Source organism: Pristiophorus japonicus, chromosome 7 (genome assembly GCF_044704955.1).
Source record: "Pristiophorus japonicus isolate sPriJap1 chromosome 7, sPriJap1.hap1, whole genome shotgun sequence".
NCBI classification, from domain to species: domain Eukaryota; kingdom Metazoa; phylum Chordata; class Chondrichthyes; family Pristiophoridae; genus Pristiophorus; species Pristiophorus japonicus.
The window spans coordinates 16,711,715-16,727,187 of record NC_091983.1 but is presented as its reverse complement, the minus strand read 5'-3'; the positions used below and the strand labels follow the sequence as shown (position 1 = coordinate 16,727,187).

The 15,473-nt window shown below is 45.4% G+C and overlaps 1 protein-coding gene across 2 annotated transcripts in view; it reads right to left on the bottom strand.

Annotated features, from left to right (window-relative positions):
* Nucleotides 1-15,473, bottom strand: part of col9a1b (collagen, type IX, alpha 1b) — a 152,043-nt gene that overhangs the window by 120,266 nt on the left and 16,304 nt on the right. For both annotated transcript variants that reach the window (XM_070884857.1, XM_070884858.1), the window contains exons 5-6: nucleotides 2,483-2,536; nucleotides 477-512 (exon numbers count right to left, since the gene is read on the bottom strand). In XM_070884857.1, the coding sequence (XP_070740958.1) occupies nucleotides 477-512; nucleotides 2,483-2,536 (90 nt within the window). The remainder of the gene's footprint in view (nucleotides 1-476; nucleotides 513-2,482; nucleotides 2,537-15,473) is intronic.

Genomic DNA, 15,473 nt, shown 5'->3' with positions numbered 1-15,473 from the left:
TTTTCTTCTTTTTTTACTTCTTTCTTCTCTTTTTTCTCTTTGTCTATAATGGCAGCTGGTCATTCCTACGCCATTCACACCCTATCCAGATTAACCTTTTTCTAACTCCTGCCATTACCATTTCAATTCGGCCCATCATCCCTTTTGTTTCTCTAATTTCTCCTGCCGTCCACCCTATCACAGACCTTCCCTTTTGTTCTTTCTTCCCTTCCCCCTTTTGGTGCTTAAGAATCTGTTCTTTTCGAACATTCAGCAGTTCTGACAAAGGGTCATCGACCCGAAACGTTAACTCTGTTTTTCTCTCCACAGATGCTGCCTGACCCACTGAGATTTCCAGCATTCTCTGTGATTATTCTCTAGTTAAGCTATGCTTTACGGAAGTATAGAATGTTATTTTGCACTCTCAACAACTTTTTACAGAATAGCTTAAAATGTTACATTCAACCTATTTCTTGATTGTAAATATTTGGACTTACGGGAGCTCCGCGAAGTCCCACTGCTCCTGGTTCACCCTAGAAAAAACACAATCTGAATTAACTTCTTTTTCAGTAACATAAACAGTTATTGCTGGAGCTTTCATGTTGTTCTTTGATCAAGACTGACCAAATTAAAATGATGGCCCTCCATTTTACCTCTCAGTATTGGAGCTGCATTTCCACTCCAGTACACCTGGGGAACACGCAGTTCCTGACACAAAGAAGTGGAGGAGACAATGGGGATCCATGTGGATGAGTCTCTGCCCTCTTTGTGTTGCCTGGAGATTTCCAGAGTTTCCCAGCAGGGGCAGGCCGAATACTTGTGTCTTCACACCTCCAATCGGAGCATCAGAAAGGGGCAGACAGCAAAGACCAAAGGACCAATAAAAGTGAGTCGTTTGTAAGGAAAAGGTTCTGCCTATATCAATTGCTTTATATTAACTTTAGCTTTTAAGTGAGTTTCTGTTCGCAATGTAAAAGTGATTCCAGTCAGACAGCACTTTAGCTGATGAGATTCAGCAGAGTGCCTTTTTTTCACTCAACCTTGCGAACCACCACTGACCTTGCAGCTCACACTGCAATATGTGTGAGCACTAAGTCCGTGCAGCAGAACTGGTCTCCAGTCGTCCTAGTTTACCCTTGCCACTGGATGAAGGCCTATCTCTGTCAAGCCCTGTGGTGGCAACGGTCACCACATGTTAAAAAAATCCACGCACAGACATCTTCCACCCCTGGAGTTCAGGACTGGAATATCGGGTCCTCCATTGAAACATCAGTAAACTCATCCCTTTTGGTGTGGATGTAAGTCATCCTCATTCGAGGGACCGCCTACGATGATGATGCAGCTGTGAGACATGTTTGACCACCAATTCGAGAAGTTAGGATTGCAATAGCTCGGACTGCTAGCTCCTCCGAGAATGTTAATAAGGAATGTGATCAAGTGATGTAACTGTCTCCAGCTGAATGATTTTTTTTGAGTGATAGCTCAGTCATGTTAGAGTCTGGGGAGTGATTCTGGTTAAAACCGATGTTATTGCAGCTAATTGGAGAGATAATGTCGAAACATGTGAATTCTCGTGAAAAGTTAAAAAGATGGTGGTCGGGATAGATACTTCAGAATTCGTTGAGGCTCGGGAATTGTAACAAGTGAATTCTCCGCTACCTTGTATTATCGTAAGTGTGCTTGTAAGCATTTGTGTAATTGTTATCAATAATAGTTATCACTGTGTGCTTAATGCCTACGATTGCCAATAAATTCCTTGGAACCTTATTATCTTGAGCAATTCCTTAGAGAATTACTATTATGAAAATTCAATTAGGATCATAGCACCAGGAGAAGGCATTCAGCCCCTCAAACCTGTTCCATCATTCAATTAGATCATGGCTGATCCATACCTTGACTCCATTTGGTATCTTTGATTCATAATCCCGCAATACCCTTACTAAACAAAAATCTGTTGACACAAGTCTTAACATTTTCAACTAACCCAGCATCCACAGCCTTTTGATGGAGAGAATGCCAAATTCCCACTACCGTTGTGTGAAAAACTGTTTCCTAATTTCAGTCCTAAATGGCCTGGCTCCAGTTTTAAGATTGTTTCTGAATCACCCCCAGCAGTTTCTCTTTATCTATTAAATCTCTATCATTTTAAACACCACCGCTCCTGTTCCTTTGTCATCTGTGAATCAACACTACAATGCGGTCGCCTTGTCTCCTCTCTACACTCCCCTTCAAGTGTTTTCCTCACCGGGAGAGCGGCAATGGTCAATTCATCCATAAGTTTCTGTTGGTCTAAGGAAAACGATCAGCCTGAATATTTGGCCCTACGCTTTGTGTAGTAGTACCGAACTGATGATTGGCTTATTAAATATCTCAGTCACTCACATCTGTATCTTACTGCTGCACCTCATTCTGTTACACAGAGCAAAGATGCTTTCTCTGTAACTTAACGGTAATTTGTGCACACACCTGCAGTTTACAGACCTGTCCGCTGCTCTTTAGTTACCTTTGCTCCAGGTTGTCCAGAGCTCCCCGGCAATCCCTCTGACCCCGTTAATCCCTGTATATATGCAGAAATACAGACAAAAAAAAATATTAAACCACATTTCACTGATATTTGCTCTTAAATGAAGTCATTGAAGTGTAAATGTAACTTAACATCAGCAGAAATTATTTTCCCCAAACAGTGGAAAATTTTAATGTTCCAGGAGCAACCAATGTACCGGTTCTACTTCTTCAGTAAAGGCCACCTTACCACAGTAGCAAGCTGTCAACGTGCATTAAACATCGTGGCCCAAAAGTTCATTTCCACCTCAATTTTAAAATTCTCATCCTAGCTTTCAAATCCTTCCATGGCCTCGTCGCTCCCTGGGGCGAAATTGCCCCTTCCCTTCAGGCCTATTACCACCAGAAACCGGCGGCCATGCTGCGCAGTGTAATGGTCGCCATTTTTTTGTATAATGGCCGCCATTAACAATATTGCGCTCCTGTGGTAACCTGGCAGTGACCCACTCCACCCCCCCCCCCCATTGCTCCGCTGTTGCCGATCTGTCCTAAGAGTGTCATCAGAGTGCACATCACTGATGTTCACCCACTCCCCCTCACCCCCGACAGTGAAATTCCACCGAGAAAATCTTCCTCCCGCCAGGCGGTGCCAAAAGCTGCTTTTTTCAGATGGTGCAGCGAGGCTGTGGCCTTCTAAAATGGCGGTGCGGCTCCCTTTAAAGGGGAGAATGCACTGCCGCTATCGCCATATCTTTTTTTGTCGGCCGACTGACATGTCGGGCCAACAATTATGCCCCTGGGTCCGGCCAGGCCGGCAACAGGCAGACCCAGCCGAGCCGCTCGCCTGGTGACCCAGTGGACCGAACTTTAAAAATCGCGCAGGCTCGCCCCTTTAAGTGAAGGGGAGAGCTGTGGTGGCGTGGCGCCGTGGTGACATCATCAGCGCTACCCTGATGACTGACAGCGGCGGACACTCTGCCCACCCCCAACTTCCACCCCTCTAGTGTGCTCACGCCGCAAGACCCGCCCCCATTATGAGCAACTTCCGGTCCGCCGGAAAAAAAAGCCAAAGAGCGGAATTTCGCTCAAGAGGACACCGCATCCACCGCCGAGATGAAAACAGTAGAAACGGGGTGTGTGCGTTTGCAGCGGTGGGGAATTTCCGTCCCCCTATGTTTGCTCTCCGAGATCTCGCCGCCCCTTGACCTCTCTTTCCTCCTTTAAGGCACTCCTTAAAACCTACCTCTTTCACATCTCCTTATTTGGCTTAGTGTCAAATTTTGGTTGATAATGCTCCTGTTAAGCTCCTTGGAATGTTTGACTACATTAAAGATGTTATACACCAAGCCCCATCTGGGGCCTGAGCTTTCAGTGAATAGTCCAGGATGGCTTTGTGGAGGTAAAGGCTCCAGCTGGCCCTCACAAGGCTATTGTCGTAAGGGTGCGGAATGGCGGGGGAGGAGGCAGGTAATCCCTACAGCAAGGGTTCCCACGATTTCAGCCTGGCAATTGGCTGGCCTGGATATGCGAGCTCAGAAGTAGCCGACCCAGTAACAGATAGTGAGGACCAACTTGACTTCCAGAGATCATAGTTGGCGAAGATTTGGGACCAAACAATTGACTTTTTGAATTTTCACTTGTGACAATTAATTTAGTTGCACACTTATGATCACATACATCAATTCAAAACTATAAATTACCAGCAATGAATGCATTATCTTAGTGGACTGAATCTGATGTATAAAGTGTCCTTGATGTACAACATGCAGAAAATTACATTAAATTCTCAATCGGTACACTTCATGTCATTACATGTCTTAATAATTCTTTTTTTTTAACTTTTTTGAATGATCTCCTCTGCACTCCCCGAAGAAGAGATACAAGTTCGGGTACATGGACACCTGTAGCTTTATTTGAGATTGTGGGGGCCGTGAACTTTATTGTCCCAACGTGGAATTGGGCCTACTGCCCCTCAAAGCAAGAGTGTCCGGCACTTCCACTTCCTTTGAGGGGCGCTCCCGGGGTGGTAGTGCAGCGCTGAGGCCAGCACTACGCGGATGCGCCGTGTAGAGCTAATGCTCAACACCGCTCCTTCCATTCAAGGGGAGGGCCGCTGCGCACTCTGCATGGGCCCTTTGGTGGCCGCCACTGGGCCACCAGGGGAGCGTGAGCAGCAGCAGCCCGGCATCCAAGATGGCACCCTGACAATTGGGTCGACCCAAACATGGCGGCCCGGGCGCGCTGCAAACCTCCCCTTTAAGGGGCGCCCCGAGAGCGGATGTCCGCCAGCTTCGCGACCCACGGGGCAATTTCCCCCGCAGGACATTAAGGGGTCGGCGCGGTGCGGCGAGGAGTTGGCGCGCATGGCGATGACATCATCGCGGGTTGCACGCCGGCCCGGGGCACTAACCGCGGTGCACGGCGTTGCTGGGACAGCGCCTCACAAACCTCTGGGGCAATTTCCCGGGAGACGGTAGCACCCTCCCCGCCCCCCCGCCCCACCCTCCCGCAGACAAAAATTGCCTCCCCCCGGAGGTGCTAACGGGGCGCAAAAAAGGGGCAATTTTACCCCCTAAGCGTTTGCAAGCTGTGTGAAGGTGGGGCTTTGTATCCCAGATGAGCCCTATTCTGCTACCATACAATGTCCACGTACGCACATTTCTACAGGAGTCACTGATTAGCATACACTCTGTGTGATTTTTTTTCCCATCTCTAATGCAGGCGTACGAAGGCCAGTTGTAACCCTCTTCCTGATTACTGGACCCAGCACTGGCCAGGAATGGAACCAAGGACATTCCTGCTTTGTAAGGCTCAATAATACACTGCACAGTGCAATTACCCACAGACTCATTGGGCAAATAGCCAAAAACACAGTAAGTATTTACCCCATTATTTTCCACTGGGGTTATCCCGATCATTTGCAATAACTTTGGTAAAAGATCCACAGAAAACACGAGAGAAAGAAGAAAGAGAAAGCAGCTCTTTACGCTGCTTTTTCAGGGTTTCCGAGGCTTTACCGCCAAACTTACAGAAGATGATCATAAGAATCCCCGCAGAAATTACAACCCTTGCACATCCTGCTTAACATTTGCGCACAAGAAACACAGGCTTCCTTCTCATTACAAAGTTAAGTTTTTCAAATATTAGCTTGAATAAAATAGGTTACATTGACTGCTTATAAGACAACAGCAAAAATTAGCATTTATATAGTGCCTTTAATGCAGTAAAAACGTCCTAAGGCATTTCACAGGAGCGTAATCAGATTAAATTTGACTCCTTATATATCATGTAATTTTTGTTTAAATGTTTATCATTTTTTTAACATGTAGTAGGGTCACGTAAATTAACAACCCAAATCAGTTCACATATATTCTCGCTCTATATATTTTCTCACAATCCAATGACTGGTATTGCCCAGACATGCGCATCGAATGCTGAGAACTCCATAATTTGTGTCACAATTATGAAATCATGAGAAGGTAAATAAAAAGTGAAGAGACTGCAGTATAGCCTGCATGTGGAAGCATTATCACAATGAATGGCCAGCATCTGTCCGAGGCTGAACCAGACTGATCGCAACCTTGGTGTCATATTGACCACGAGATGAGCTTCCGAACACATATCCATGCCATCACTAAGACCTCCTCTTTCCACCTCAGTAATATCGCCTGACTCTGCCACGCCTCAGCTCATCTACTGTTGAAGCCCTCATCCCTGCCTTTGTTACCTCTAGACTTGACTACTCCAATGCACTCATGGCTGGGCTCCTACATTCTACCCTACATAAACTTGAGGTCATCCAAAACTTGGCTGCCCATATCCTAACTCGCACCAAGTCCGGTTCATCCATCACCCCTGTGCTCGCTGACCTACATTGGCGCCCGGTTAAGCAACGCCTCGATTTCAAAATTCACATCCTTGTTTCAAATCCTTCCATGGCCTCGCCCCTACCTATCTCTGTAATCTCCTCCAGTCCCACAACCCTCCCAGATCCCTGCACTCCTCTAATGCTGCCCTCTTGAGCATCCCTGATTACAATCGCTCAAGCATTGGTGGCCAGGCCTTCTGTTGCCTAGGCCCTGATCTTTGGAACTCCCTGTCTAAACCTCTCCGCTTCTATACCTCTCTTTCCTCCTTCAAGATGCTCCTTAAAACCTAGCTCTTTGACCAAGCTTTTGGTCACCTGCGCTAATTTCTCCTTACGCGGCTCAGTGTCAGATTTTGCCTGGTATTACTCCTGTAAAGCACCTTGGGACGTTTTACTTGTTAAAGGCGCTGGTGCAAGGGTCAAGGATGTCTCGGAGCGGGTGCAGGATATTCTAAAAAGGGAGGGAGATCAGCCAGTTGTCGTGGTGCACATGGGTACCAACGACATAGGTAAAAAAAGGGATGAGGTCCTACGAAACAAATTTAAGGAGCTAGGAGCTAAATTAAAAAGTAGGACCTCAAAAGTAGTAATCTCGGGATTGCTACCAGTGCCACGTGATAGTCAGAGTAGGAATCGCAGGATAGCGCAGATGAATACGTGGCTTGAGCAGTGGTGCAGCAGGGAGGGATTCAAATTCCTGGGGCATTGGAACCGGTTCTGGGGGAGGTGGGACCAGTACAAACCGGACGGTCTGCACCTGGGCACGACCGGAACCAATGTCCTAGGGGGAGTGTTTGCTAGTGCTGTTGGGGAGGATTTAAACTAATATGGCAGGGGGATGGGAACCAATGCAGGGAGACAGAGGGAAACAAAAAGGAGGCAAAAGCAAAAGACAGAAAGGAAATGAGGAAAAGTGGAGGGCAGAGAAACCCAAGGCAAAGAACAAAAAGGGCCACTGTACAGCAAAATTCTAAAAGGACAAAGGGTGTTAAAAAAACAAGCCTGAAGGCTTTGTGTCTTAATGCAAGGAGTATCCGCAATAAGGTGGATGAATTAACTGTGCAAATAGATGTTAACAAATATGATGTGATTGGGATTACGGAGACGTGGCTCCAGGATGATCAGGGCTGGGAACTCAACATCCAGGGGTATTCAACATTCAGGAAAAATAGAATAAAAGGAAAAGGAGGTGGGGTAGCATTGCTGGTTCAGGAGCAAATTAAGGCAATAGTTCGGAAGGACATTAGCTTGGATGATGTGGAATCTATATGGGTAGAGCTGCAGAATACCAAAGGGCAAAAAACATTAGTGGGAGTTGTGTACAGACCTCCAAACAGTAGTAGTGATGTTGGGGAGGGCATCAAACATGAAATTAGGTGCAATAAAGGTGCAGCAGTTATAATGGGTGACTTTAATATGCACATAGATTGGGTTAACCAAACTGGAAGCAATACGGTGGAGGAGGATTTCCTGGAGTGCATAAGGGATGGTTTTTTAGACCAATATGTCGAGGAACCAACTCGGGGGGAGGCCATCTTAGACTGGGTGTTGTGTAATGAGAGGATTAATTAGCAATCTCGTTGTGCGAGGCCCCTTGGGGAAGAGTGACCATAATATGGTGGAATTCTGCATTAGGATGGAGAATGAAACAGTTAATTCAGAGACCATGGTCCAGAACTTAAAGAAGTGTAACTTTGAAGGTATGAGGCGTGAATTGGCTAGGATAGATTGGCGAATGATACTGAAGGGGTTGACTGTGGATGGGCAATGGCAGACATTTAGAGACCGCATGAATGAACTACAACAATTGTACATTCCTGTCTGGCATAAAAATAAAAAAGGGAAGGTGGCTCAACCGTGGCTATCAAGGGAAATCAGGGATAGTATTAAAGCCAAGGAAGTGGCATACAAATTGGCCAGAAATAGCAGCGAACCTGGGGACTGGGAGAAATTTAGAACTCAGCAGAGGAGGACAAAGGGTTTGATTAGAGCAGGGAGAATGGAGTACGAGAAGAAGCTTGCAGGGAACATTAAGACGGATTGCAAAAGTTTCTATAGATATGTAAAGAGAAAAAGGTTAGTAAAGACAAACGTAGGTCCCCTGCAGTCAGAATCAGGGGAAGTCATAACGGGGAACAAAGAAATGGCGGACTAATTGAACAAGTACTTTGGTTCGGTATTCACTGAGGAGGACACAAACAACCTTCCGGATATAAAAGGGGTCGGAGGGTCTAATAAGGAGGAGGAACTGAGGGAAATCCTTATTAGTCGGGAAATTGTGTTGGGGAAATTGATGGGATTGAAGGCCGATAAATCCCCAGGGCCTGATGGACTGCATCCCAGAGTACTTAAGGAGGTGGCCTTGGAAATAGTGGATGCATTGACAGTCATTTTCCAACATTCCATTGACTCTGGATCAGTTCCTATGGAGTGGAGGGTAGCCAATGTAATCCCACTTTTTAAAAAAGGAGGGAGAGAGAAAACAGGGAATTATAGACTGGTCAGCCTGACATCGGTAGTGGGTAAAATGATGGAATCAATTATTAAGGATGTCATAACAGTGCATTTGGAAAGAGGTGATATGATAGGTCCAAGTCAGCATGGATTTGTGAAAGGGAAATCATGTTTGACAAATCTTCTGGAATTTTTTGAGGATGTTTCCAGTAGAGTGGACAAGGGAGAACCAGTTGATGTGGTATATTTGGACTTTCAGAAGGCTTTCGACAAGGTCCCACACAAGAGATTAATGTGCAAAGTTAAAGCACATGGGATTGGGGGTAGTGTGCTGACATGGATTGAGAACTGGTTGTCAGACAGGAAGCAAAGAGTAGGAGTAAATGGGGACTTTTCAGAATGGCAGGCAGTGACTAGTGGGGTACCGCAAGGTTCTGTGCTGGGGCCCCAGCTGTTTACATTGTACATTAATGATTTAGACGAGGGGATTAAATGTAGTATCTCCAAATTTGCGGATGACACTAAGTTGGGTGGCAGTGTGAGCTGCGAGGAGGATGCTATGAGGCTGCAGAGCGACTTGGATAGGTTAGGTGAGTGGGCAAATGCATGGCAGATGAAGTATAATGTGGATAAATGTGAGGTTATCCACTTTGGTGGTAAAAACAGAGAGACAGACTATTATCTGAATGGTGACAGATTAGGAAAAGGGGAGGTGCAAAGAGACCTGGGTGTCATGGTACATCAGTCATTGAAGGTTGGCATGCAGGTACAGCAGGCGGTTAAGAAAGCAAATGGCATGTTGGCCTTCATAGCGAGGGGATTGGAGTACAGGGGCAGAGAGGTGTTGCTACAGTTGTACAGGGCCTTGGTGAGGCCACACCTGGAGTACTGTGTACAGTTTTGGTCTCCTAACCTGAGGAAGGACATTCTTGCTATTGAGGGCGTGCAGCGAAGGTTCACCAGACTGATTCCCGCGATGGCGGGACTGACCTATCAAGAAAGGCTGGATCAACTGGGCTTGTATTCACTGGAGTTCAGAAGAATGAGAGGGGATCTCATAGAAACGTTTAAAATTCTGACGGGGTTAGACAGGTTAGATGCAGGAAGAATGTTCCCAATGTTGGGGAAGTCCAGAACCAGGGGACACAGTCTAAGGATAAGGGGGAAGCCATTTAGGACCGAGATGAGGAGGAATTTCTTCACCCAGAGAGTGGTGAACCTGTGGAATTCTCTACCACAGAAAGTTGTTGAGGCCAATTCACTAAATATATTCAAAAAGGAGTTAGATGAAGTCCTTACTACTCGGGGGATCAAGGGGTATGGCGAGAAAGCAGGAATGGGGTACTGAAGTTGCATGTTCAGCCATGAACTCATTGAATGGCGGTGCAGGCTAGAAGGGCCGAATGGCCTACTCCTGCACCTATTTTCTATGTTTCTATGTTTCTATATAAATGCAAGTTGTTGTTGAGACATCTGGGTGAAATTAAATTTTGAATTAATCATTGGCCTGGAAAAATTCAAACCGTAACTAGCAGCAACGAAGTGCCCCAGGTGCCCCGGTACTCGGCCTGAGGCTGAAGCTCTACAACTGTCGTGCGAGCACATCAGGGAGGTGGAGAAGGTGGAGCAGAGATACCAGGTTCCGGTTGGTCATGGGGTGGATCACCTGTCGCACTCTGAGTGGTCATTCTGCGTAATTGAAAGGCCTCCTATCGCAAGGATCTGACACGCAGCGCCACGGCGCTCATTCCTGTGCCCGACTGACCGACTCTAGTCATGGTACATTACTTATCCAGCCACCAGCTGAGATACACTCACTTGGAAGGATGTAAAGAGTGAGAAAGAGGGTATGTCACAAAGTGTCACAACGAGATCAGAAGGAGCTGGGAGGGGATGATGAGAAACAGCTATCTCTTCTTTTGGCGGGAGGCGGGGATGGGGGGCGGGGGGGCGGGCTGAAGGACTGAGGGAACCCAGCTCTCAGGGGCCCAGTTTTTAAAAGAACTGTGTTTCGAGAGCAAAGTTCTCATGTGCAGGAGGGGGAGAAAGTCTCCTCTCATGTGCGGCAGAGAATGGATAGGTTGGAGGATCTGCATAAGGGAGATAGCAGGGATTGTGAATCTATGGCCCTCTGACTTTGTCTGCTTGCGGTGGCACAGGTGGGTGCATGATACAACAGGGGCACCACAGGAAAACATTCATCCATTCCCTTTGCCGGACCGCCATTGTACCACCCAACTTCAGGCGGGTTTCATAGAGACTGCACCGGCTCTTTCGAAGAGCCGTCCAGTTAGCTCCACTCCCCCACTCTTATCCAGGAGAATCCAGGCTTCAGAGTCAGCAGGCTATAGGCAGCTCAGCGCAGTCCTGTCCTCATTCACACAGAGTCCAAAGCAAAGAAACAGCCCATTATACAATGATCTGGATTAACCCTCCCTCCACCCAGGCTGAGATCAACTAACCTCGCACAGACTAGGGCTTGAGTGTGAGCTTCCTCATCTGAAGGGCTCAACTGGTAAATACACTGCCCATCAGGGCAGCAGGGGGAACTTTTTTTCATCGAGCGAAGTTACAGCAGGAACAGCTCTGAGGAAATTCCCAGTCGTTCATTGGCTCCCGGACCGGCAATGCCTACATTTTAAAATTCTCAACCTTCATTTCAAATCCCTCCACGGCCTTGCCCCTCCCTATCTCAGGAGCCTCCTCCAGCCCTCCAACCCTCTCAGATATCTGCGCTCCTCCATTGAGTATTCCCGATTTCCTTTGTCCCACCATTGGTGGTCATGCCTTCAGCTGCCTAGACCCCAAGCTCTGGAATTCTCTCTCGAAACCTCTCTACCGCTCTCTCCTCCTTGATCATGTTCCTTAAAACCCATCACCTCTCCTAATATCTCCGTGTATGGCTCGGTGTCAAATTTTGTTTGATAATCGCTCCTTTGAAGTGTCTTGCGACATTTTACTATGCTAAAGGGGCATTGTAAAGGCAAGTTGTTGTTTACAAGATATTAACGAAAGCACCTAGCAACAAAAATCAAGATGATAGCTCCTTGCTTTGGTAATTCCAAAGATTCACCACCCTCTAAGTGAAGAAATTCCTCTTCATCTCAGTCTTAAATGGTCTACCCCTTAACCTGATACTGTGACCCCTCTCATTCTAGACTCTTCAGCCAGGGGAAACAACCTCCCTGCAGTTACCCTGTCAATCCCCCTAAGAATCTTATATGTTTCAATGCGATCACCTCTCATTCTTCTAAACTCTAGAGAATATAGGCCCAATCTACTCAATAAAGGCAAGCTCTATGCATTCTTATCAAAGAATAAAATGAGGAAAAAAAACATATTTCTTCCACAGATCATTTACTATCATTTGTAGCTTAATCCTAATGAACCCATTTAGTCTCCTGAATAAAGATTCGACAATGTTTCTTCCTCTCTCCAAGTTTAAGCATACCTATCTGAACCTACATCCTACATCATTAATTGCTTATCCTCCTTTAGTGAGACATATTCTTGAAGTCCCATCAGCTCAGTAAACAGCAGGTTTGATCCACCATTTGATCATCTCTCTACATATGGATCTTCATAAACTTTAACCCTGTTCCGAACCAGATATTCATCCACCTTTATTTTGTTAAATTACAGTGCATGTATTCGTTAGTTTTTACATATTCAGACATTGTTCTCATGGTTTACATCTAACGTGGCACGGTGTACACATTTAGGGCATGGAAAAAATTTACGGAGGGAATGACAAAAGTTGACGAGAATATTTTTTCTTCCAGTCAGTTTACCTTCGATCAGCTGATCCTCTGCCTTTCTGCACACTTAGCACTGAAGGGAATTTGCAGTTGGCAAAGGTACCAGCTGGTTTTCCAGTCAGCAAGCACTCAGCTTTCCCTCCAGCCATTAGCACTGTTTAAATTTAGACTCTGAATCAAAATCTCATTCGAGGAGCTGAGCGCCAGTTACTGTTACACCTAGTCCTTCGGTTCAACAAGCACTCCCTCCATGTACTGGCACAGTTTCGAGTTTCAGTGAAAGTGCCAATGACCAGAAGATGTGCCGAGTTTGTATTACCAGCTATTACTGAAGCATCGAATATCCATGGGTGCAATTAAAAAGGAAATTAGGAAAGCAAAGAGAGAACATGAAAAGATTTTTGCAACTAAAATCAAGGAAAATCCAAAGCTGTTTTATAAATACATTAAGAGCAAGAGGATAACAAAAGAAAGAGTAGGGCCTACTAGAGACCATAAAGATAATCTGTGTGGATAGGATTCTTGATGAATATCTTACATCTGTTTTCACAAAAGAGAGGGGCGATACAGACATTGTAATCAGGGAGGAGGAGTGTGAAATATTCGATGAAATAAACATAGTGAGAGAGGAAGTATTAAGGGGCTCAGCATCACTGAAAGTGGATAAATCTCCAGGCCTGGATGAAATGTATCCAGGCTGTTCAGAAAATAAAAGAGGAAATAGCAGAGGCTCTGACTATCATTTTCCAATCCTCTCTGGCTTCAGGCGTGGTGCTGGAGGACTGCTAACGTTGTATCTTTGTTTAAAAAGGGAGAAAGGGATACACCGATTAATTAAAGGCTGGTCAGCCTAACCTCCGTGGTGGGAAAATTATTGGAAAAAATTCTGAGGGACAGGATAAATCTTAATTTAGAAAAACATGAATTAATCAAGGACAGTCAGCACGGATTTGTTAACGGAAGGTCACATCTGACTAACTTGTATGAATTTTTTGAGGAGGTAACAAGGATTAGAATAATGTATTTGATATAGTGTATTTGGATTTTAGCAAGGCTTTTGATAAGGTCCCACATGGCAGACTGATCACGAAAGTAAAAGCCCATGGGATCCAGGGCAAAGTGGCAAGCTGAATCCAAAATTGGTTCAGAGGCAGGAAGCAAAGGGTAATGATTGATGGGTGAGTTTGTGACTGGAAGGCTGTTTCCAGTGGGGTTCCGCAGGGCTCAGTACTAGGTCCCTTGCTTTTTGTGGTATATATCAATGAGTTAGACTTGAATGTAGGGGTATGATTAAGAAGTTTGCAAATTATACTAAAATCGGCTGTGTGGTTGGTAATGAAGAAAAAGCTGTACACTGCAGGAAGGTATGAACTGGTCAGGTGGGCAGATCAGTGGCAACTCTGGAGAAGTGTGAGGTAATGCATTTGGGGAGGGCTAACAAGGAAATGGAATACACATTAAATGGTAAGACACTGAGAAGTGTAGAGGATCAAAGAACATAAGAACATAAGAAATATGAGCTGGAGTAAGCTATTTGGCCCCTCGAGCCTGCTCCGCCATTTAATAAGATCTGATCATGTACTCAGCTCCACTTCCCTGTCCGCTCCCCATAACCCGATATTCCCTTATCGCTCAAAAATCTGTCTATCTCCGACTTAAATGTATTCAATAATCCAGCCTCCACAGCTCTCTGGGGCAGAGAATTCCATAGATTTAAAACCCTCAGAGAAGAAATTCCTCCTCATCTCAGTTTTAAATGGGCGGCCTCTTATTCTAAGACTATGCCCCCTAGTTCTAGTTAACACTATGACAGGAAATAGCCTCTCTGCATCCACCTTGTCGAGACCCCTCATTATCTTATATGTTTCAATAAGATCCCCTCTCATCCTTCTGAACTCCAATGAGTACAGGCCCAACCTACATAACTTATCTTCATAAGTCAAGCCCCTCATCTCTGGAATCAACCTAGTGAACCTGCTCTGAACTGTCTCCAATGCAAGTATATCCTTCCTTAAATATGGAAACCAAAATTGTACGAAGTAGTCCAGGTGTGGCCTCACCAATACCCTGTACAGTTGTAGCAGGACTTCTCTGCTTTTATACCCCATCCCCCTTGCAATAAAGGCCAACATTCCATTTCCCTTCCTGATCACTTGCTGTACCTGCATACTAACTTTTTGTGTTTCATGCACAAGTACCCCCAGGTCCCTCTGTACTGCATCACTTTGCAATTTTTCTCCATTTAAATTACCATTTGCTTTGCTATTTTTTCTGCCAAAGTGGATAACCTCACATTTTCCCACATTATACTCCACCTGTCAAGTTTTTGCCCACTCACTTAGCCTGTCTATATCCCTTTGCAGATTTTTTGTGTCCTCCTCACAATTTGCTTTCCTACCCATCTATATATCATCAGCAAACTTGGCTACATTACACTCGCTCCCTTCATCCAAGTCATTAATATAGATTGTAAATAGTTGAGGCCCCAGCAGCACCCCACTAGTCATTGTTTGCCGTCCGGAAAAAGACCCATTTATCCAGACTCTCTGTTTTCTGTTAATTAGCCAATCCTCTATCCATGCTAATATATTGCCCCCAACCCCGTGAACTTTTATCTTGTGCAATAGTCTTTTATGTGGCACCTTATCAAATGCCTTCTGGAATTCCAAATACATCACATCCACTGGTTCCCCCTTATCCTCTCTGTTCATTTCATCCTCAAAGAACACCAGCAAATTTGTTAAACATGATTTCCCTTTCATAAAACCATGCTGACTGAATTGTGCTTTTCCAAATGTCCTGCTACTGCATCCTTAAGAATGGACTCCAGCATTTTACCAACAACAGATATTAGGCTAACTGGTCTTTAGTTTCCTGCTTTCTGTCTGCCTCCTTTTTTAAATAGGGGCGTT